This window comes from Bacillus rossius, chromosome 2, assembly GCF_032445375.1.
Source record: "Bacillus rossius redtenbacheri isolate Brsri chromosome 2, Brsri_v3, whole genome shotgun sequence".
Classification (NCBI taxonomy): Eukaryota; Metazoa; Arthropoda; class Insecta; order Phasmatodea; family Bacillidae; genus Bacillus; species Bacillus rossius.
The window spans coordinates 35,102,002-35,125,497 of NC_086331.1; the positions used below are offsets into that span (position 1 = coordinate 35,102,002).

The 23,496-nt window shown below is 37.4% G+C and overlaps 1 protein-coding gene across 7 annotated transcripts in view; it reads right to left on the minus strand.

The window, feature by feature from the left end:
* The window catches only part of LOC134529232 (F-BAR domain only protein 2-like), a 220,632-nt gene that overhangs the window by 112,480 nt on the left and 84,656 nt on the right, over positions 1–23,496 (minus strand). For all 7 annotated transcript variants that reach the window (XM_063363115.1, XM_063363113.1, XM_063363116.1 and 4 more), the window contains one exon: positions 12,378–12,477. In XM_063363115.1, coding sequence (XP_063219185.1) covers positions 12,378–12,477 — 100 coding nt within the window. The remainder of the gene's footprint in view (positions 1–12,377; positions 12,478–23,496) is intronic.

Below are 23,496 nucleotides of genomic sequence, written 5' to 3' on the forward strand. Positions count from 1 at the left end.
TATCAACCTGTATTATTTTGGCCTGGCATGGGCGAGAATGTAGCTGCTGCCAAGTCATAGCATTGCTCCTGAAAGTAAAATATAACTTTCATGTTATATTTCATACAAAGATTTCTTGTGAAATTTTGTGAATAAAGCGTATAATGGTGGGGTATTTGTATTGTTAAAATATATATACATATACACTATATGTCTGTATTCTCTGCCATGATTTCAACCCACTGGCTCATGATACAGACATTTTGTGGACATGGTTACGTTATCGAATTAAAATTCATATTACTGTCCATGTTTAAGGGCGTATGTCCCGTTCCAGATCATGAGTTTAGATTTATATTAATCACTGATCAACTTTTAGACATTTTCAATTGTTTAACTTTCATGAAATGAAAAATATATATAGTTGCATACTTTTTGCATAATTAGCTGCCAAAGTTACATTTTTAACCTTTTTGGGTTGTAGAAATAAGGAGAATTTAATTTATTGCAGAACTGAAACTTTTTAGGATTAACTGCTATGCAATTGGCTACTTCAAGAAATGGTTTGCATTTCTTTCAGAAAATATTAATTAATTTTACCTGACATTTCAAAATTCTCAAAATTTGTATGATCTTGACAGCCAAGAAACATGAAATGAGTTTTTGTGATAGAAATGCAAACCATTTCTTGAAGTAGCCAGTGGCATTGCAGTTAATCCTAAAAAGTTTCAGTTCTGCAATAAATTAAATTCTCGTTATTTGTACAACCCAAAAAGGTTAAAAATGTAACTTTGGCAGCTAGTTATGCAAAAAGTATGCAACTATATATATTTTTCATTTCGTGAAAGTTAAACGATTGAAAATGTCTAAAAGTTGATCAGTGATTAATATAAATCTAAAATCATGATCTGGAACGGGTCATACACCCTTAAGGCCATGAACGGGAGCTTTTAAAATACTGATACAAATTATTCAAGTAATTCGTACCGAAATGCATTGAAGAAACTCAAGACAGTGCGTATGCACTGCAATGGCGATGTAAAAAAATAGTTATTTAATTAGTAATTTGCCGCCCATTGCCAAAATCCTTTAAAAATAACAAGCAAAATGTTTCTCATAAAAAAATTATTTCAGGAAGAACTGTAACACTTACTATCAAGGTCTTACAATGAACTTCACTTTCAACTGTTTTTACACTTTAAGAAAAAAAAAATATATATATATATATATATATAATTGGATACTTTTCTATTGCTTTAGTTAACCTTTCCTACATCATGTAAACGGACGACACAGCCTTTAATATGTAATCATTTCATCCCTTTATTATTTATTAAATAAAACACTATACACCAATCCCTCACTTAGCACGACTAATTCGTTCCTAAAAATGTTCGTGTTAATCGAAATCGCGTATTCTGAAGCATTAGTCCCCATAAATATAAGGCTAAATTATTTAATGTGTTCCAAGATGTGTAGGGAAGTAATCTTTACATAATATAAATGCGTAGAATAATACTTGAAAATGCATATGTCATATCATTTATCTTTTTAAGCCTACCACCGAATACGTTAGATAAAGAAAACATGGCACAGTGTAACGGGAGATAAGTGGTAACATATTTACCGTCAGTCAGCAGGTTGGCTTGCCCGCCCAGGCGTGACCTTCAACACGCGCGCGCGCGTCTGTCTGCCTGCTGTTGCAAGCAGCTGGATCCTTTGTTATTACGTTTAAAACTTAACAACATTAAAACACTTTTATGAAATTAACAACCGGTTTTATATAACTTTAAAACACACAGCCATATGTAAACATTTAATTTGTTATGCACACCTCTTATAAAAGCGGCTATGTAAACAAATCAGTTAACAGATAAACAGATTTAGATTTTCCCTAGAGCACAAACATAACATTAAAATACGGGTACACTCCCTATTTAACGCGGTTGTCGGGGGACATAACTTTTACCCGCGTTGTTGCATAACCGCGATGTTTCGATGTGACCAAGGTCAGAAGGCATAAAACACCGCCTGTGTTCTAATAGGTCGGCAAGCACGCACAGTATAGACAGCCCGCCTTTGTGCGGACTTTGCATCCGCAGTTTCCACTAAACACGGGTGAAAAATAAAAATAATAAATTTTAAAGATAAATATTAAATGTTGAATTGTTTTTATTTTTCCGCGTGCCGCGCACAGTTTGTCGCACGGCCTACGAGCGCGCCACACGCCGCCATACACACGTGCGGCACACAAGCTGCTGCTGCCAGTCTCGTGGTGTCAGCCACAGTATCTGCTTCGTCAGTGTCCGTAACAAAGTAAGTGCAGTGTGTGCGGTTACACACGATTCTGTGGTCAAAGTCTTCTAAAAAGAAAGGCCGTAATGATACTTCAAACCGAATATGAATCGCAAAGTACCGAGTTTGATTGACAAAATAAAAATTCTAGATTTACTTACAGATAGCTTGTCTTTTGTAGAAGCAGGCCGCAGATACAGGAAAAAAACGATTCTAGCATTAGTACAATAAAAAATAAAGAATCGTCTATCGTGTCAAGTGGTTAAACTTTATTATCCATGCTTACAGTAAATTATAAATGGTCACATGTGGGAAACAAAAATTGCGCCAATTTAATTTTAGCGCAATCAGTGACGCCGTATTAAAAACCGTGTTAAACTTTGTCTTTACTTATTTCACCAAATGCTGTGTCGAGTTGCTGAGTGTGTGTGGCTCGGATCGGCAACTGTTATATTCCCCAGCCTCTGGTTAAAGGTCGGGTGACCGCTACACATAAACATTTCCGGGACTTGTTTACTACCTCACGGCAAAAGTGGTACAGTATGGTTCACGTAAATATTGGACCACTGGGAATTCCTGGGCAAAGATTAAAAATACGCTAGCCGATTTACTTTACTATTTAATGTTAAAACATTATACCAAAGTAAAAAGATGAACTTGTATAATACAATGAATTACCCAATAATATTACGTCTGTAGGTTTAAGTTGTAACAAAACATTTATATACAGATGTCCAGTAAAGTACCAATTAAGATTCTGGAGTGGAATTTTAAACACCGGACTACCTGATTTTGCCTTGTACGCAGCGACGCTGCTCAGTCAAGTGACTCATGCTCTGCCTGTGTGCTGCGTGAACACATTCCCTCCCCCACTCCCCCTGGTGTTTCTGCCCGCTCTAATCTCTACCTCTCTCCATGTTCTCGGCTCGTCTCTCCCTACCCAGCGCTTGCCGACAACCAAGTCTATCCAACATCAATCCCCAGCCGAGTCACGCTGGATAATGTCGCTGGATGGTGGGCTTTATCAGGTCCCCTGTCCGATGCTTCATTTGTGAGATAAAGCGACGTTAAGAACTAGTGTTTCAGAAAATATCACTGGGCTGGATTGGACCATAATTTGAAAACCCTACAAGATAGAGGAATAATGTACGGAGATATCTTGTTTAGAATTTTACTGCGGACATTTTCTACGCCTAGGCTTTTTTCTGCCCGATGCTTAGTTTGTTAGTTACAACGCAAAATTATCCTAATCGGCTGTCAACCATTTATTCCATTATTATTATTCATTTCTGACTGGGGGACATGGTTTGACCCGCGATATACCCGATTCTGCGATCAATCGGGGCGCGATATACCGGGAGTTTACTGTATGTACAATATGTACATATACAAAACATAAAAGTTAGTTAAATATTTTCTGGGGTGAAATTAACACAATCATCTTGCTTTTTTTTTAAAAAACGTGTCCAATTTCATCTGCTTTGGTTTCTGTACGGTACGGCCTGTTCTGCAGCCGGGCATCAACGGTATGGCCTGGTCTGCGGCCGGGCATCAACAGTACGGCCCGGTGTTTGTTTATCTGCGTGCGCATCTCTTTCCCCTCGCATTCCAAACCACTCTTCCCCCCTCGAATTCCATACCTGACGTCGCGTCGTTTCCGAGATTTTTTTTAGCCTGTGGCGATTTCGTGCTAACTGAAATTTACAGACGTGCTATTCGAGACTAGGGCAGTAAAATTTACATCGTGCTAACTGAATTCGCATTAATTGAAGACGTGCTATGCGAGGGATTGGTGTACACTCATAAGACACTCTTATTGTAAACAAGAAGTAAGAACCTAAGCTAGCCATGGGTTGTTTCAGATACGTACAGCTGTTTAGCATAATTTGTTGGCAGTCCGAGCTGTCTGATGCATGCTGCATTCGCTCAGGGCCTTGAATCGTGTATACCAAAATAACTTATTCACTCACTCATTCACTCTCTTCATACCCTTGCTTAAAAACATATAATAATTAATACAAAATGCGTGTTTTGAAATTAAATCCTGTAAGATTTTTACTTACTTAACTAGCTGTTGCTTCCTTTTCTTCCACCAAGCACGAGAGATTTTCTTTCTTTACGATCTTCTGATACATGGTCTTACACGGTAGACTTGTATTTTATTTTGATAATCGCGAAATTGCACATGAAAAAAACGTATTATTCTGTTCAACTAGTCCAGAATGTCTGCGCTACATTTACGGAAAGCAGTTTGAGAGAGGAACCGGTTATCGGCAACACAATCTTCGCGCGTATTGTGTCTCACATTTGTTGCCCTTGGACTCGCAATGGAAGAAGGGTCTAACGATCACGCAGGGAAATATACAAATGTTGAGCTATATGGGCGCGTTGCCCTTGTTGTCACGGGCAGCCTTAGGTACAGGTGTGTCCGTAGTAAAAGGGCTGGTGTTTGGACTTGTAAATATTGTGTGTAATTTAGTGTATAGTGTTTAAAACATTTGAATTTTGAACTTCCCGCGCTGCTTGCTAGCAGCGCCAAGTTTTTCAAGTTGGCTGCCTGCCAAGGTGGGTAGTCCTGCAGCTTCCGGCAACGAAGCAACAGTTGTTGTTCAACCATCATGGCGGTAAGTTGTGCTATCGTGCACGCTTGCTGCCAATCGAGTTGTTTGCAAGTGCATCGTCATTAATTGTGTCTTTTTATCTGTATTTTACAGTCTCGTACGTCTCTAGACAAATATTTGGTCCTCCGGGCCGGATAGTTCCGGTTTTTTCTGGTATTGTTTGAAACGTGTTTCGTGTGCACGTGGTAAACAATCACACTTCGTTCCTATTATGCGCTATACTTTCGTTATTTAGATTATTTTCATGGTCAAGATCTCTTCGGCAACGTGTTTTAGAAGAAATTTTCAGAGACTTAGTGATCTAAGAAACTGTTATATATTCTTTGTTTCTGTGGAATATATTTCGTGCTGGGGTTATGTTGTATTATTTGTCGGCGTCTGTTCATGTTTTTCGTTACGTTAGGTGTTTTGCTGGATATAAATTTTGATTTGCTATGTCTAACCATGGTTATATTGGTCTTAGTTGTGTTTATTTCTTTGTTGTCGTGCCTTTTTGGTTATTTCGTCCTTTGCTTCTGTGTGTGACCATGGCCGATATAGGCTCGGCACTCGTGCGTATCCGCCTAGCAGAGGCTCGGCTCAAACGTGCCGTCGACCTTTCTCAAAGTGTTGTGATGATGCTTCTAAGCAAGGCTTGTTTTGGGCCACAGTTCGTGATCCACCCCAAGTCTGTGATAAGTTTGAGGCGGATTTTGTGGTTCTTGGGGCAACACAAAATTCTGACATTGATCTCTCAGAACTGACGGCACGTATGGACGACTTCAAAGAGAAATATTTTGAAGTCATGGCGATGGTAAGTGTCCTGGAGGGGTGTTCGATGGAGAGCTCGACATCGTCAAAGCCCAAGGTAAGCAATTCTAGGGTGGCTTTACCAAAAATTACACTTCCAAGTTTTGAGGGTAGCATTAAACATTGGCCTAACTTCTCCAACCTATTTTGCACTCTTGTTGCTAACAATAGTGACCTTTCATCTGTTGAGAAACTGGCTTATCTGAAGACTGCTCTCAGTGGTGAACCCCTCAGCATGATTTAGGCCTTGCCCATGTCTGAAGTAAACTTTGATGTGGCTTGGAAACTACTTGTTGGTAGGTACGAGAACAAGAGGCTCATTGTGTCTGTGCATGTGGAGGCTTTCAAGCACCCTCTGCGTCAGATGACTCTCCCAAGGCATTGCGCCAACTGTTGAACACTGTTACAGAGAATGTGTCTGCTCTTAGGGCCTTGTCTGTCCCTGTAGAGCAGTGGGATCTGATGCTGCTGCCCATTCTATGCAAACGTTTGGATACTGCCTTACAAACACAATGGGAAATGACATTAACAGACGAGTTTCCCACTCTTAGTAGTTTTACTTCGTTTCTTGAAAAATATTGTCCAAAAGGACCTTCGAGCTCTTCTTGCCAAAGGGGGCTTCAAGTTAAGGAAGTTCATGAGCAACCATTCAGCGCTCATAGACTGGCTTCCGTCTGAAGATGTTGATATGCCCCAATCATTTGATCTGGATCCTGAGAGTCAAGTTGTGGTCAAGGTCTTAGGACTTCAATGGAACCCAGTTTCGGACACCTTCTCCTATGTAATCCGAGGCCACTCGAGTCGTGTTACGAAGAAGAGCATCCTTGCCAATGTAGCCAGAATATTTGATCCTCTAGGATGGCTTACTCCACTGTTAATGTTTGCAAAGCATCTATTGCAACTGTTGTGGGTGCGGTCCATTGACTGGGATGATCACCTCCCCCCTGATCTTGTTTCTCAGTGGTATCATTTTAGCCGGGAGCTCCCTCGGTTGTCCTCCATTGCTGTCTCTCAGTTCATTAAGGGTCCAGAAGGCTCTACCTATCAGCTGTGTGGTTTCTGTGATAGTTCTGAGATTGGTTACGCGGCCATGGTGTACCTGCGCATAGTGTGCTCAGATGATCGAACCATCATTCGTCTGCTGATAAGTAAATCCAAGGTTGCACCAGTCAAAAGCCAAACCTTACCTCGCCTGGAGCTTTGTGGAGCACTACTGTTGGCACGTGTGCTCAACCATGTGATTGAGACTTACCAAGAAGTTTTGCCCGTATCTTCCATCACAGCCTGGACAGACTCACAAGTGGTTTTAGCATGGATTAACTCATCTCCTCATCAGTTGAAGACTTTTGTAGCTAACCGGGTAAGCGAACTCCAAGAGCTTACCCGTCCCAGTTGGTGGAAACACGTACTGTCTGAGTTCAATCCTGCTGACTGTGCCTCTCGTGGTCTCTTCCCTCTTCAACTATTGGATCATCACTTGTGGTGGACTGGTCCACCGTGGTTAATAGAGTCACCCGGACAGTGGCCTTCCCAGTCACCAGATGCAGTGGAAGTGGATCCCGCCGTGATGGAGAAGAAGACCTTGACCACTGTAACGTCTTCTGATGATCTTGGCCAGTTGGCAATGCGATTCAAAAGACTAAACAGGCTCCTGCGTGTCACGTGCTGTTTATTGCACTTTGCCCACAATTGTCGCGTGTCACTGAAAGAGAGCAAGACTGATAATATGTCTCCTGATAAGCTGAATAAGGCTTTACATTTTTGGCTCTTCTGGGTACAATCACATCATTTCAAAGAGGATATAAGTGCTCTGAAGAAGGGAGAGTGCATTTCCCCTCAGATTCGCAAACTAGTACCCTTTCTTGATGACAGTAGCCTGATAAGGGTAGGTGGTCGTTAAGCTCACTCCAGTGTTCCTTTTGAGCAGAAGCACCCGGTGCTGCTTCCAAAATCTCACCATTTGACTGATCTCATTATTAACCACTATTATGAAAAGAATCATCATCCTGGAGTTCAGACACTTAGAGGAATTCTTAGAGAACAATTCTGGATTCTTGCAGATAAGGATGCCATCTCTCGCTGCTTGCGTCACTGTGTTCCATATTTCAAGCAAAGACCAGTAGCAAGCACACCTCTCATGGGCGATCTTCCCGCTATGAGAGTGCAATAGGTTAAACCATTTGCCAAAGTAGGAGTTGACTATGCTGGTCCCTTTATGGTTAAACTTGGTCGGGTCCGTGGGGCAAAGGTTTTGAAGGCTTACCTTTGTATTTTTGTCTGCTGCGCTACAAAGGCCGTTCATGCAGAACTAGCTTCAGACCTGTCCACTGATACCTTTATTGGAGCCTACAAACGTTTTCTTGCCAGGCGTGGGAGAACATCTGATATCTACAGTGATTGTGGGACCAACTTTGTCGGAACTCACACGCGTCTTAAGGAACTTCAGCAACTTCTGTCGTCGACACCACACCATCAGGCTGTCACTGATGTGTTGTCTCAGCTAGGTGTAATGTGGCACTTCAATCCTCCTGCTGCTCCCCATTTTGGTGGTTTGTGGGAGGCAAGGGTAAAGTCATTCAAGACTCACTTAAGTAAAGTTATTGGTGAACAAGTGCTCACATTTGAAGAGCTTTACACCCTTCTAGTACAGGTGGAAGCTACGTTGAACTCGAGACCCCTGTGCCCTTTGAGCTCTGATCCCAATGACATCAGTGCTCTAACCCCTGGCCATTTATTAACCCTGGAGCCACTGGTCACATTACCAGAGCCTAACTTGAGGGATGTACGGCTAAACCACCTTCAACGTTGGCAACTTGTGGAACGCCTCCAACAGGACTTTTGGTATCGTTGGCACAGGGATTACTTACACACGCTCCAACAGCGGCAGAAATGGAATGAGCAGGGAGTTAGTCCCACTGCCAACCAACTTGTGCTCCTGAAAGAAGACAGACTCCCACCTCTACAGTGGCGCTTGGGGCGCATCTTTGAGCTCTACCCTGGGAAAGATGGTGTTGCCAGAGTGGCTACTATCCAGACTTCTAGTGGAACTTTGAAGCGTCCTGTGGTGAAGCTCTGCCCGCTACCGTACGATTGTTGAAATGGGACATTTCAAGGCGGGCGGTAATGTTTGGACTTGTAAATATTGTGTGTAATTTAGTGTATAGTGTTTAAAACATTTGAATTTTGAACTTCCCGCGCTGCTTTCTAGCCGCGCCAAGTTTTTCAATTTGGCTGCCTGCCAAGGTGGGTAGCCCTGCAGCTTCCGGCAACGAAGCAACAGTTATTGTTCAACCATCATGGCGGTAAGTTGTGCTATCGTGCACGCTTGCTGCCAATCGAGTTGTTTGCAAGTGCATCGTCATTAATTGTGTCGTTTTATCTGGATTTTACAGTCTTGTACGTCTCTAGACAAAACAGCTGGTGTGGGACCCCATTAGGTACGTGACCCTGGGCAGTTGGCTGGTTTGCCCAGATCAGCAGCCACCCCTGGCATTCCCTTTCTTCACCATTTTACACTTATGTCCATGGTGTGCGCACATTTCATTGCATTTTCATCACATACTAAAATTTCACAATCAATTCTCCTAAGAAGAACAATTGCAAAAATTAGCATAAGATGTGGCTTGAACTCCAAGTATAGTAAATACTTTACTAATGCACCAATGCAAACATGGGCATCAGGCCAATCGATGAGCATGTCAATATGCTGTCTGCTTCCTACCATTAACGTCATGGCCTTCAAAGCAATTAAATACCACAACACAATGTAAACAGAAAGAAAATAAGACAACTTTGTTGCACTTACCATACCATCATAAAGTTTCATTACTGTGGCACAGATATAATCAGAAGAGCTATGTGATTTGTCTGACCCCTTCCACAGAAGTTTTGTTCGCACTACCTAGGGGGTTAAGACTTCTAAAATAAACCAGTCTCATCAGTATTGTATATTTAGTCAACGATTTAGTTTTTTATGCTTTGTAAAATCAGTCACCACCAACTAAAACAGTATCAACTGATTTCTGCTCTTTGGATACATTCTAGACTTCGAAAAAAGTAAGCTGACTGTAAGGAGTGTGCTTGCTTCTGTAGAGCCAATTTTCTGAATAAATTAATCAATAAAAAAATTCTTTTTTTTTCTTTTTATAACTGGAAAAGAGTCCAAATATTGCAGCATTTCTTGACCGCTTTCACGTAAATCATTTAAATATTGCAAAGCCAAAATACAGTATCTAGTTAAGGCGGCTAATGATTTTCCAGTTCCACACAACTCTTTACTAACTTGAGAAGATACCATAGTATTTGAGTGGAAATAAAGAAACAATGCTCCCCCATTAACTTATGACTATTTAATATATGACAATTTTATATTTTAATGATGAAGGTTAAGGAAATTACAGTGTTTTGGAAAGTTGACTTTTGATTTAAGAATTGTAAAAATTACTATCAAACCATTTAGTAGTACCTACTTAACACAAAAAAAAAAAGAATTCATTATATTGTCACGGTCTGGAAATTTCTTTAATTTATTTTTGAATTTATTTTACTTTTGTATCCCGTCTGGGTAACGTTTGTTGGTGTACGTGCACGTTTCCATGCTTGGCCTGGTGATTGCGACACACGGATAGCGGAATATAGGTTGCTGTGATTGTAGTTTGCAGGCACCGCGGGCTTTTGCGAGGCTGCGTGGTTTGCTAAATCTCACGGGTCGCTGGCCAGGGCTCGCCGAGAGGTTGCACCACGTTGTTCTCAAAAACCCGCTGCGCTGCGCCAGTTTTTTTTGTTTGACGTTCTTGTCCGTTTTGCTACGCGAGGCTTTTGTGTATCCGTTTCGAGGACATCGTCCTGTATAGTGTCGCAACCTGGTGTCCGAGTTTGAAAGCGTTGCTTGAGCGGGCGAGCAGCGCGAGAGGGGAAGGGGGGGGGGGGGGGCTTGCTCCGCACCTGCGCAGAAGGAATTGTCTACCTCGCGTGTTTTGTTTTCCTTGCGGGAGGGAGACAGCCATTTTTCCCGTGGCTAAGTTTTCCCTGTGTTCGTGTTTTCGGTGTGACCTCGTTCGGGAGGTAAAACTCTCGTCCAGGGAGGGACCGGGGCTTTTTTGTCTGCGGGAGCCCTCTGGACGGGTGATCCACGTCGGTACGGGGCAGTATCGTTGTCTCGTAGTGAGGGTAAGTGATGGGCAGTAATGGCTCGTGAGACGGAGCTTCAGGCTGGACGATCTCCGTCCAGCACTTAATAAATTAAGATGAATAAGTAATGTAGTTTCAATCGGTATTTAGTTTAATTATGTATTAGGAAAAGTAGTTTGGGGAATCGACATCTTGTCGAAGGAATACATGTAGCGGCCTGGGTGTAGACTATTCCTTAGCGGAGATGCGGCGACGGGAGAGCGGCCATGTTGCCTAAAAATAAATACTTATTACTTGTGTGACGGCCGACATCACGTTAATGTTTATTTATTTATTTATTTATTTAGTTGTTTATTTATTTGTGAACATTAGTTTTGGTAAATAATAAATCTGTGTCTGAATTGTTTAATTATGTTTTCTTTCAGTTCGTGAAACTTTCCCTACACTACCTGTATAGGTAGGAGACTAGATCTCGGGTACCTCATGCTAGTGCTCTACCATTTCTTGTTTTTCTACCCCCCTTAGTAATAATCTTGTTTTAGGTGGTAATTTGTCGGAGGCCCGGCTGAACTCCGCCACAATATGAATGCCTTTCAAATGGCAAAATGCAGAAAGGTTTTGACTGGATTTGAGTAAATCATTTCCTGCCATATTGGAGTGATCTGAATGCATGTTATTATTTACAGTTCTCTTCCTCCGCTAGGCACATCACTTGCATGTCTCCAAATAACCAAAGAATTGAATGTCATTAAAAAAAGATACAAGATAATTTGTGTTAGTTCACATCCATACTTTGGAAAGCCACTTAATTTATGAATCTATTTTCAAGTGGTTTAGGATCCACAACAATCTTAAAGGATGCCTTACCTTAAGTCTTACCAGTCCAAGTAAGCAACTTTACTATTTTCGTTATCTTTTTTTATAAACTAAAAAAACAAAACAAAATGATAAGTTATATACTGGACATGCACATGCATGCTGCAAAATTACTGTTTCATTAAATAAGCAGAAAGAAGGAACCTAAAAATTAAATTGTTAGTTATTACAGAAAACAAAGTTGTATGGATGTTTTTTATGACCAAGAAAATACTTTTCGGCAGGATAAACTATGGGGGGGAAAATGACCCTCGAAAAATTGTTTAACATTAGATATACTAGTACAAAGGTCAATTGGATCATTTCGACAGTCCCGTAAAAAGGGCTGCTACTGTAAACATTAGGTATAATGAATAACTACATAGTGATAGAAAATAATATTTAAGTAACTGTGAAGCATAAACACCAACATGTGTTCCATATGTAAATAAGCAACACTTTAATGATAGGGAGACAGGCTATTACATACAAACTATGCGTTTCTTAAGTTATGTACTATAAAATTATCCAGAGTTATAAAAATTACTATTAAAACCTCCTAATTGTAAAGTGGACTGAAATTAGGCTTATATTTAAACTGAAAAGGAATTGAGATTAAATTAAATTTCTGTAAAGATGTATTCAGAATTGGTGATATATACTGAAAAAAATGAAACCAGGAGGGACTACTTCGGTGCTATATCTTACCCCTCAGACTTATCCTCTTTATTGCTGACATTATCAGAATTATCAGTTTTCTTTTTTGTCTTTTTTTCTTTCCTTTTGTCTCGCCTACTTCGCAGGAACCCTGAAAATTATTTCAATTCGACATTAAAAACTGAACATCCACCACAGTTTAAATATAAAATTCAACGCCTTTATCTATACAAAACAATAAATCTCTTCATTTAAAATAAACCACATTAATGTTTCTGATCTTTTTTAAAAGCATCTGATAACTTTCACATTTGACATTTGTGTGAAATTCAGGTGAGCCAACAGACTTTTACAAGCACTATAACTTTCATAATATAATAAATACTCTTTTAGGAGGCATATTGTTTGCATAATACACTGCCAAAGTGACAGCTTCAATGTTTAACTAGAGCAAATAAAGAAACCAAAACTCTGGCATTACTAAGAAAGGAAAAACTAAGGCATTAATAATGAAATATTACTAACGCAATAACTTTACAGATACCATTCACAATTTTGTTTTTGATAAATATTTAAGTAGATTTTAATAAAACAGAATTTTTCATTATGTTACACCCTATTGAGATTTAATAGTTTTCACTACAGAAATAAAAAAAAAGTCCTGGGCATTGATATGTTATAATTTAGACTAAAATGTTTCAGTTCTTAAGAAGTTTAGTTTTTGTACTTATAACACAAATAAATCAATAGGAAACATGGTTTCAACAGCTAAGTATGCAAAAAAACCAAGCAAACTGGGATAGTTTTTCTCATGAGAATAAACAACTTAAAATACCTGTAAGACTACATGAATTTCACACACATACGAAATATGATTTGAAAGGTAGCCAATACCCTTAAAACTCTCATCACAAAAATTTGAGCACACCTGCTACAAGAACAAGACACAAAATTCAAAATGAATATACTAAGAGATGAATTTATTGTAACACTTTAGTGTCTGAAACATTAAAAAAAAAATTATAATAATCACACTGGTGATTCTAAATTATTTATTTAATCAATTTTGTTTGGCGCAGTTAAGGCTAGGTCTCACAGGCCATATATAAAACTTTAACTCAATACTTCCATTGCATTTGTTTTTCTGCCACAAATAATTTAAAAAGAAATACATTTAGTGTAATATCATGGGTGTAAAAAGGTGCACAAGTGATGATAATTATAATGACTTGCACACCTTTTTACGCCCATGATATTACACTAAATGTATTTCTATTGGAAATATTTGTGGTAGAACAAAAAATGCCAGGGAGAAATCGACTAAAATTTTGGAAATAGCCCTGGAATAAAAAATAAAAAAATAGATGAAAAACTTAACATGGCATGTGAGACCAAGTCTGGGCGTGTACACCTTCTCTTACACAAACATATGACATACACAGCATACAGTAAGTAATATCTAGCAATCAAGCATGAAATTATGAACTAACAAATTACAGCAATTACTGATAAATCATTTACCAACAACATCCAAGTTTAGTACTAACATAAACCAAATAAAATATGGTTTAAATAGAAAAATAATAAAATCAAATTCTTATTATGATTCTGTCATTCACTCTCTCAGACACACACATTATTCGGTATTCCTTTGGTTAAGTGTCTGTCAATTTAGAGAGGCAATTTTTTTTTCTTTCAAATAATAGTTTTTAAATATTTTGGTTGACTGTTGGTGTCGAACATCCTGGTCTAGGCTATTCCAGAGGCGAGATGCAGTAACTGTGAAGGAATTGGACAGTGTTTTAGTTTTATACATGGGTATTAAAAGTTTACAATTTGATTTTGATAATGTCCTAAGACGGTGCTGCGAACTTAAAAACGTAATTCAATAGGATAAATATTGAGAAGCATTTGCTTTTAAAGGTTTTTATGTAGTGTAAGTACAGTGCTTAGTGATCGTTTCTGGTGAAGTTCAAGCAAGTGCAAGTGATCATATAATTTAAGATTATCAAATAAAGTAAACGCAAGTACAGTAAACTCTCGATTATCCATGTTAATTGGGACCTTCCGATGCCCGGATAACTGAATGCCAATAAAAAAAAAACGGATAATCCGTTCCACCACTTAAAAATGGTGTATTTACTGGCAAAAGAGTGTCTCTTCAGTAGAATTCTATGAGTACAAGCAAAGGCTTTGTATACCGTGTCCCAGCTTATTGGACCGTAAACAATACTGGCACTGTGTTGCCGCCATCCTTCTCCTGTCCCCTTTATTACTACGGGAGGGAGAGCGGCCGCAGTCCCAACTCAGCATCTCCCTCCACGCTTTTACGACCTAAACCAAACAAACAAAGCATTGTCAACATCTGCCGGTAGATGTTTTCATTCTTTTACGTTTAGAAGGCCCTGCCACACTGTCTGATCTACTAGCAAACTGCAAAAGTTTTTCTTCACTTTTATTAATGTCTCGCACGGTTTGGATTCCAATTTAATATTCCTGTTCTAATTTCGCGGCAGTTTCTCCTTTCTTTAACCTGTCCACAACTTCTAACTTCTATGCTATTGTCAGCACTTTACGTTTCCTTTTACCAGACATGATTACAAAAACAAATGTGCCTGGGAGAACAAACTGATGTCAATAACTGCGTGAAAAATGCCTCTTCCAGCCGTCAGGAGTGTGGGAAGATAAAAGAGGTAGCGGGACCTTTTTTTTTTAGCGTGGCGGGGCGCTGTGAAAAGAACACTTGAAAAGAAAATGAAAAGGGGGGGGGGGGGGGGGGGGTGAAGTTGAGCGGAAGCAGCAGTCAAGGCATTCCTTTTTGGTTTAAAGTGTGACAAATTGACGGGTGAAGGTGGCGGGGAACGAGGGTCTGAAGGGTCAGACACAGCAGTAAATAAAAAAAAAGTGCAGCGCAGTCGCGGCGTAGCTACACCCCGTCATTTTTTTTACAACTTCATAAAAAAAATCAAGCACGGATAACCCGGAAACCGGATAATCCAGACCCGGATAATCCAGACCCGGATAATCGAGAGTTTACTGTATATGAACTTTTTTCAGTCATTTTACCAAGTAGTCAACCATGTCATTGTATACTATGTCACAGTAATTGAAATGAGGCATGATTATTGACTGCATGAATGTAGCTTTTTCACACAGACAGGATATCCTTTAGACAATAATTAAGATAGTCAAGCGCAGAGTACGCTTTTTTTAGAAACATGGGTCACATTCGCAGGCCAGGATAGATGTTCATTCATAATAATACCGAAGTTCTTACCAGAACTTATAAGTTCAATTTTTGTGCCTCCTCAAGTGACATCTGGAAAGAAAGATTGTCATACAAGCTATGATAAGAGATGGAGAACCAATAAAAATCTTTTGAATTTTTACTGGATAAATAATGCCATTTTTATGAGATCACATTGTAATTGCTTCAAGATGACTATTTAATTCTTGAATCATAGGTACAAGGCAATTTTTTGTCAGCATCAATGAGAAATTGTAAGTAATCTGCATAAAGGTGATACTTGGTGTGTCTTATTTGACTTGCTATGTCGTCGACAAAGATAGAACAAATGAAGGACTTAGGATGGACCCTTTAGGATTACCCTCTTTGAAGTTTTCCACATGATCGGCTATGATCACTGACACACTGGTTATCTCAGCTAACATGATTTAAACCACAGACATGCACTCAAAGGAAAATTAAATAGGCTACACATTTTGACTGGTAGGATATTGTGGTCAACTGTGTTTAACGCTTTACTGAAGTCTATTAGTGTCAGCAGTCAATTTTTTTTGTCCATTGCTGTACCTACTTACTTAGTTACGTTTAGAAAATGCATGTGCAATTTTCAGGTCGGAATCCATATTGATGATTATCAAGTAGTTTGTTTTTATGTATAGACACAAAGCGTTGGTGTATGATAGGCAGAATGATAGGCAGGGTAGGCAGAATGCTTATTGGGCAGTAATTCAATTCCACAACAGGATTCAAAATATTAGCAATTGGTCAAACCAGTGCATATTTCCAGCAAGACAGGAATATACCTTTAAGTATAAAAACATTAAAAGTGTGTGGTTTGTGGTAGAACTATTGGCAGAATGTTCTTCACTAGGTAAATAAATGTATCAAAATGTCCACAGGCTGCAGATGTTATTTGCTTGATAGATTTGCTCACATCGTCCATGTTACTGTTTTGAGAGAAATTTATTTTGTGTCAGAATACAGAAGTGATTTCAGGTATTATATTGTTTTATCTTTGTTTGAAGTATCTAAACAATATGGTTCTGTTGTAAAGTGATTATTAAGGTCATCAGAAGATAAATGTGATTTGAATCATTGTTCCTGAGCTCTACCAAACATGCAGAATGCAGAGCTGACTGCATGGCTGATGGCGATCTCATTTGTGTACTTGTCTTGCTATTGTATTTCAACTTTATGTTGCCATTGTTTGTACCTTCTTGGACAAAAAATAAGGAGTTTTTAAGGATCCGTTTACTTTATCGCCTTCAAAACTATCAAGAGGTAGACAACCATTTGTAACACCACAAAATACCTCAAGAAAATAAAAATAATATATAGTTAATGAACAAAATATAAATTTGTTGGTTGGTTCAATTCTTACAGATAAGCCCAATTCTCCATAGTTATATCTGGAACACATATCTAAACCAAACATTGTGTCCATCTAAACTTTATAGCCCTAACCTTTAGTTTGATTTATAAATACATTTACTTTAAAAGTTCAAAGTAAAACAGTTAAACAACCTTTTCAGTTTAAAGATGGGATACAAAATATTAAAAATGAATTTAAAACGTGTTTTATACATAAAACCTAATCACGTGGCCCAAAATTCACCAACTGTAGATATCGCACACGTGCAAAGCGTTGTTTGCTGCCAAGTCGGAAACAAAAGAACATTACACTACCCGAGTTTATCCATTACTTGCATGTTATCAGTCTTTATTAAGAGGTTTTTAAGGACTCTTAGTGAAACTTAAGAACTTTTAAAGGCTGCATTCAATTAAAGAAAGACTTTTTAAGTATACTAAGGAGGTGTACGAACCACGGCTGTCTATCAGTGAAGTGAATTTATTTCTAAGTGATTTGTACTTTTTAAATAGACTGAAATCATGCTGGGAATATTTATTTGCGCTTTAGTACATCCTGTAAACTGAGTCACGTTGGGCCATACATGATTTTGTGTGTGCATTCATCCAGGGATAAGTGGGTCTAGTCACATGTTTACATTTAAGAGGAGCGCTTTATTAAATTATTAAGATGACATATTTTTTAATCTACAGTACAAGCTTTATAAACTAGATTGCAAGGCAAGTTGGCCGCATCTACAAGTAACTCATGAATATTTATCTGCTTCATGCTTCTATAAGAAACAAAGTTTGGTGAAAATTTGCCCATGGTTAACTACCTTGTTTTTTTTTTGTTTGACATCAAATTAAGCCATGTACTAGTGTTTTTACTATGGTGTTATGTATTAAGTGTTAAGATGTGCTAATTATAAAGTGATAACATAACTGTCGGATAGTTGGATTCTCTACTTGGTGTAAGTTAGTTACATGTATTCCATGAAATAAATATGTATTTTATGTGTAGGAAAAAAACATTTACGATAAGTTGTATCCACAGGAAAACTTACATCTGGCCCACATTCGGCTGAGCTGGGCGTGGCTGTGTAATTGAATCCACAATTATTTACCCTGCAAGTACATATTTAAATTAAAAGATATTTGTATTTTCATGCACTAATTATGATGCTTATTTACCAGCACTAATCCTTCGCCTTTTTGTTCTATCCTTTACTTGTTTACTCTGGAAACACTAGTGCTCGATAACTTTCAAACATCAAGTTTTAATGACTTTGCTGATTCAGTTAGTAATAACAGTAACACTCAGGCTTTCTTTAACACATAGACTATCAATGTTTGTACAGCATTTTAAAGAATAAACAGATTTTTGGAAAGACTGCATTTCGTAACTCATAATATTGCATATGTAACGGCATCTAAGTTCAAATGTAATTGCAACCTTAAAAGCTCCAAAAAATACTTTTAATTTATGTAAATCAACAAGAGAAAAATAAAGTAAATTGAATAAAAAATTGATCAGACAATTAAAAGCATGAGAAAAAAATTGAGTACCTATCATTTTAACATAATACAGATTGGATATAGACAAGGGCAAAATATTATACAGAATGTATCTAAAACCCATTACAAAATTGTGGGTACACCTGCAAGAGATGAAGATAATCCAAAGTCAATGAACATAGGTCTGGAGACGCTTCTGTATATCGCTAGAGCCATTACCATGGACAGTGAGATACACTAGATCCCTCTTATGAGAAATCCCATATTGGTATGTCACAAATATGACATTCTACATAGCATGTATCAAGAGTGTCTCACTGATCATGGCAGCAGACATAATGATAAACAGAAGCATTTGTGGACCTGTGCTAACTGTAATTTCTGCCTCCTTTACTGTCCTGTTTATGTACCCACAGTTAAGATGTTTATTTTAGATACATTCTATAAACAGGGTGTCCTATGAATCACTGTCAAGCCGTGAACAGTTTATAGGCCAGTAAATTATGGTTCTGAATCAAAAAACAAATAATTAAAAAAGGGTCATAGTGTTAGAGCTAGAAGAATTTTTCAAAAGTTTTAAAATTCTGACCCTGCACCAAATTATTTGATATTGTGACTTAACATTTTTTCTACCTCATTATAAATAACCCTACTAGTGATAATGATTCAAAATAAAAACAAACATACTCTATTTTTAGGGGAAAAAATTATTTGGAAGAATTAAGCGAGAAAAAATTTATAACTGAGTAATTTTGACTGGTCGTACTGTAAAAAAATTACTTTGCTAACTTATCAAGTAATTTGGAAAGACTTTGTTATGTACAAGACTCTAGTGATAAACGAAATACAAGTACTTTTTGTGCTTGTACTTTTTTCACGAACCCCCAAATTACTTAATTCTTCTAAATCTGTAACTTACAGCCTGAGCAGATGATACTTTGTGCATACCCATGTTTCTATGATTGATACGTATGTTAGTTTTGGTCGGTAAGATATCTTGTAAATTTTTGATGTGGCTGCTTCCCCTAAGTTTCATTACCATATACTATCCTTAACCAGGTTCACCTGTCAATTTCTCATATAACTTATCCATTTATTCATATATGTTACAGTATTTTTGGCAATGAACTAACTTCCTAAATAACATTAATCATTTTCCTTTCTACTAATATTTATAATTTTACTTTATCCCCAACTGCTATCAATATCTATCTCTAATCCATATTTCCCTGGCATGTTTGTCCAATTGATCAGGTCTCTCATCACAATCTCCAGGTTCCCCAATATCATAACATTATCTGTGTATGAGCTGGTTTCAAAATGGTTTCAAGACTAGTTCAGTAACATGCCAACAGATGGCAGTACAAGACTGCATGCACAGTCACAGGAAAAAACAACCTTTGTGTGTCGAGAGATATAGATGTACATCGGGACCTTTGATACTGGTATGATTCTGGGCATATGAATTACCATGTCTGCAAGTGCATCTTGGACAGTAAGTTAGAACAAAGAGTGAATGTGAATTTTTGCATGAAACTGTACAAATCTACTACAGAGACTTTTCATGTGATTCTGCAAGTTTACTATGATGCTGCAGTGAGTCATTTAAGATATTTTGAGTGGAACATGGGCTTCACAGTTAAAAGTGACTTTTTACCAATTTTTGAAAGGTACTGCATTTAATGGTAATTTATGTTGCCACTCTTCCCTCAAATTGTCAGTCAGATTTATATACTTTTTTAAAGTTAATAGTTGGAGTCACTACACCTTCTGAACACCTGACTGAGTTATGCACTGGTGCGTAAAAAACTTCCACACAGAAAAATTGGTGCAGCAAAAAAAAAAATACATTTAGGAACACACAAAAAAAGCATGCAAGCCTGAGTAACTAAGCAACTACATACCCGCAAATTTTCACACGGAAATATGAGTAAATGGCGTAGCAAAAAAAATATACATTTAGGAATACACACAAAAAGCATGCAAGCCTGAGTGAACATACAAGCAATTGTTCTAAAATATTAAAACAATGTAAAACATGCTTGCAAAATAAATGCTTTTATGGTGTCTGAAAAACAATATCTAAGCCTATATAGAATAATTCTCTGAGGGCAATAATAAGCATTAGGATACAAATATAGTGTTAGATATGTTATCTTGACAGCAAAAGTACTGTAAAAAAATTCCTATGTTGGCATCTTTCATAAAAAAAAAACGTAAAGCAAGCCTATGTCTTCAGTTGGATATATGAAAAATGTGCATGCTTGATAATATGTAGCTAGTTCAAATAATGTCAATATCCTAAAGGTGATTGATGCTTGACTTGATAAAATAAAAGCTGAAAAATAAAAAAAAATTAGTTTTCTGAATTATTAATTAAATTAAGTACTGTATATAAAAAAATATATGACAAGTATGTACTTTCTAGGTTAACAGAAAAAACTATATTATCATTTATCCCCTTATTGTCTATTCAGTCCTGTAGGCTGGTGGATTCCCATATTGTTCACTTAGAAACATAAGGAAAATCATTTCACGCAGATTGTCGTATTCCTAATTTGCCTTCCAGATGCCAATGAAATGCATTATTACTGCTGGGTGGCTAACCGTTGGTTTAAACTCAGTGCTTCAATATAAGGACACGACAGTACCTTACACATGCCCAGTTTCTCTAGTGAGCTTTTATAACTGCAAAGAACATGCAGGGATGCTTCTCAGGTATAAGTCGGTATGCATTAATGACATTTCCTTAACCATTTTGTGAGCCATCAACAACTTAAAGTTTGCTCACAGATGTTTTGCTGTTCTCAAAATATGTGGTATTTGAAAATGAATGTTCAGTCTCAGCATGTTTGTCGAGAGTGTCAGTAATAAAAAAAATTGACTTTTTTTAATAAAATATTATCTTTCTCCTCTCTAAATATTTAGAGAAACTGAGTAACATGTTTTAGGTTTCAGAGTCAATGTATGTGAAATCCTGACACTCAACTCCCTGTGGCAGAGAGGAAGCAACGGCTGTTGATAACAATGTTCTTATATACAGGCGGGTAACGAATAAAGGGACAAAATATCTTCCAGGATAAGAAGCTCCCCTCTACCTAGTGCCAACAGCCTCTTTGAGGGTGGATGAGCAGGTACAGGTTAGGGCACTCTATTGTCCTGGGGAAAAAATGGTCCCAAAAGGCAGAAGAACCCACAATTGGTCAATGGCATTAGGATGCAGAAGGCATTTAAGATCCTGTAGGACATTCCTTTGAGTTCGTACAGCATGGCTCTCTTTAATGATCACGTTCAGAGCTGGCTATGTGGTTCACCAACCTCCTTTAGGAGAAGACACCTTAAGAAGAAGTGTATTTCTATTTGTATAAAATTAAATTCATTCCCATTAATAAAATATTTAACTTTTTTATACTGTAACATAACCTAAAATCAGCCAAAAGCCAGTGCATTCTTGTGCACAAATATTCTGATAAGACTTTTATGATACACAACAAACTTCAAATCTATTTACCACACTTGTTTTAAATGTTTTGATTAGCATAATAATCACAACTATTCTTGTGTTGAGATATAATAGTTCACAAGCAAATTAATCATTGGTTACATTATCCATACATTGAGAAACAGAAAATGTGTCTAAACAAGACTTATTACCATATTCACCCAAATAAACTGTGCAAATTTTTTTCTAAAGAGAGCGTTGAAAAATTATGGAGCACTGCTTATTCGAAACTTGACAATGCCGCATGGCAACACTGCATAGCACAAGTTATGCCAAGCTCCAAGGTTGGTTAACCTGCTGTAGCTTAATGTGTAGGGCACATCTTGCATTATGGTTTGTGAGTGTGTGTTACTGCGAGAAAGACACACAATTATTATCAATGGTTTGCAGTTGCTATCATCTTATGGTTGCTGAAAAAACCGTAAAATTATTAAAAATGCTCAGGAGATGAAAATCGTGCTGCGGGAAGAAAGTACATACAGCGACTAGAAGGAAAAAAATTTTCTTTTGAGTGATGGTGGTATTGCAATAAAAATTATATTTGGTTTATAATCTTTGTAATATTTAACTGATTTTGGTCATTCATGGCTGAAATGTTATAACAGTGCTTCACTGCAGTAAACAAAATAGCTGCGGTCAGTAGCAATTTAACATTCATGATTATTTATTTCTCACATCATGGTAAACATGCTATCATTAACTGTTAATACATAAATAAAATATTAAATTTCTCATATCTTAAGAGATGTGTATTTACGTAAATATATCTTACTGGAAATATTGATACATTTAATAGTACTTTTGTGGCAAGAATAAAACGTGTTGAAAAATAAACTGGAAGATGTTAACACTAGTACTGAGAATACTGCAAGTTGTACAGAAAATCTTGAAGAAAATTAATTATTTTGAATTGTTATCTATTCCAGAATAAACATTTTATAGAAACTTGAAACTAGGTCACAAGTTCAGTTTTTTTAAGTTTGGTGTGAAGCTTATTCTAAACCACCAATATTTGTGGTAATGGTCTAAATATTAGGGGTGTGAAGCTTATTACAGGGTACAGCTTATTTGGGTACATGCAGTAATTAATTAGAACTTAATTTAAATTAAACCAGACATTGTGAAACCTGCCCTTACAATGTTTCTTTAAAAAATTTGAGTTATTTCTAGGCTTTGTGGATATTGTTAACAACACGAAAGCTTATTTTCTAATTCAACTTACTGAAATATTTCCAATATAAAACCAGCACTAGTTAAGTTGTAAAAATTATTTGTAAAATCAAAAATCTATGACTGAAGTAAAATATCATGTGACATAATATATAATAGTAATCAAATTTAGTTAACCACCCTACCACACTGTTTTCATGAGAATATTTTTTAACTTGCTAGGTTTGTTCTATCATATCAAACAACTAGGAATTTCATCCAATGTAATATACTGTTTTTCCCACACCATATGAAAAATGCTGTAACTTCTGGCTGTGTGAGTAGCCCAATAAAATTCTACCAGCTTGAACTTCATTCTTGCAGCACCAACACTGTTCACACTTTCA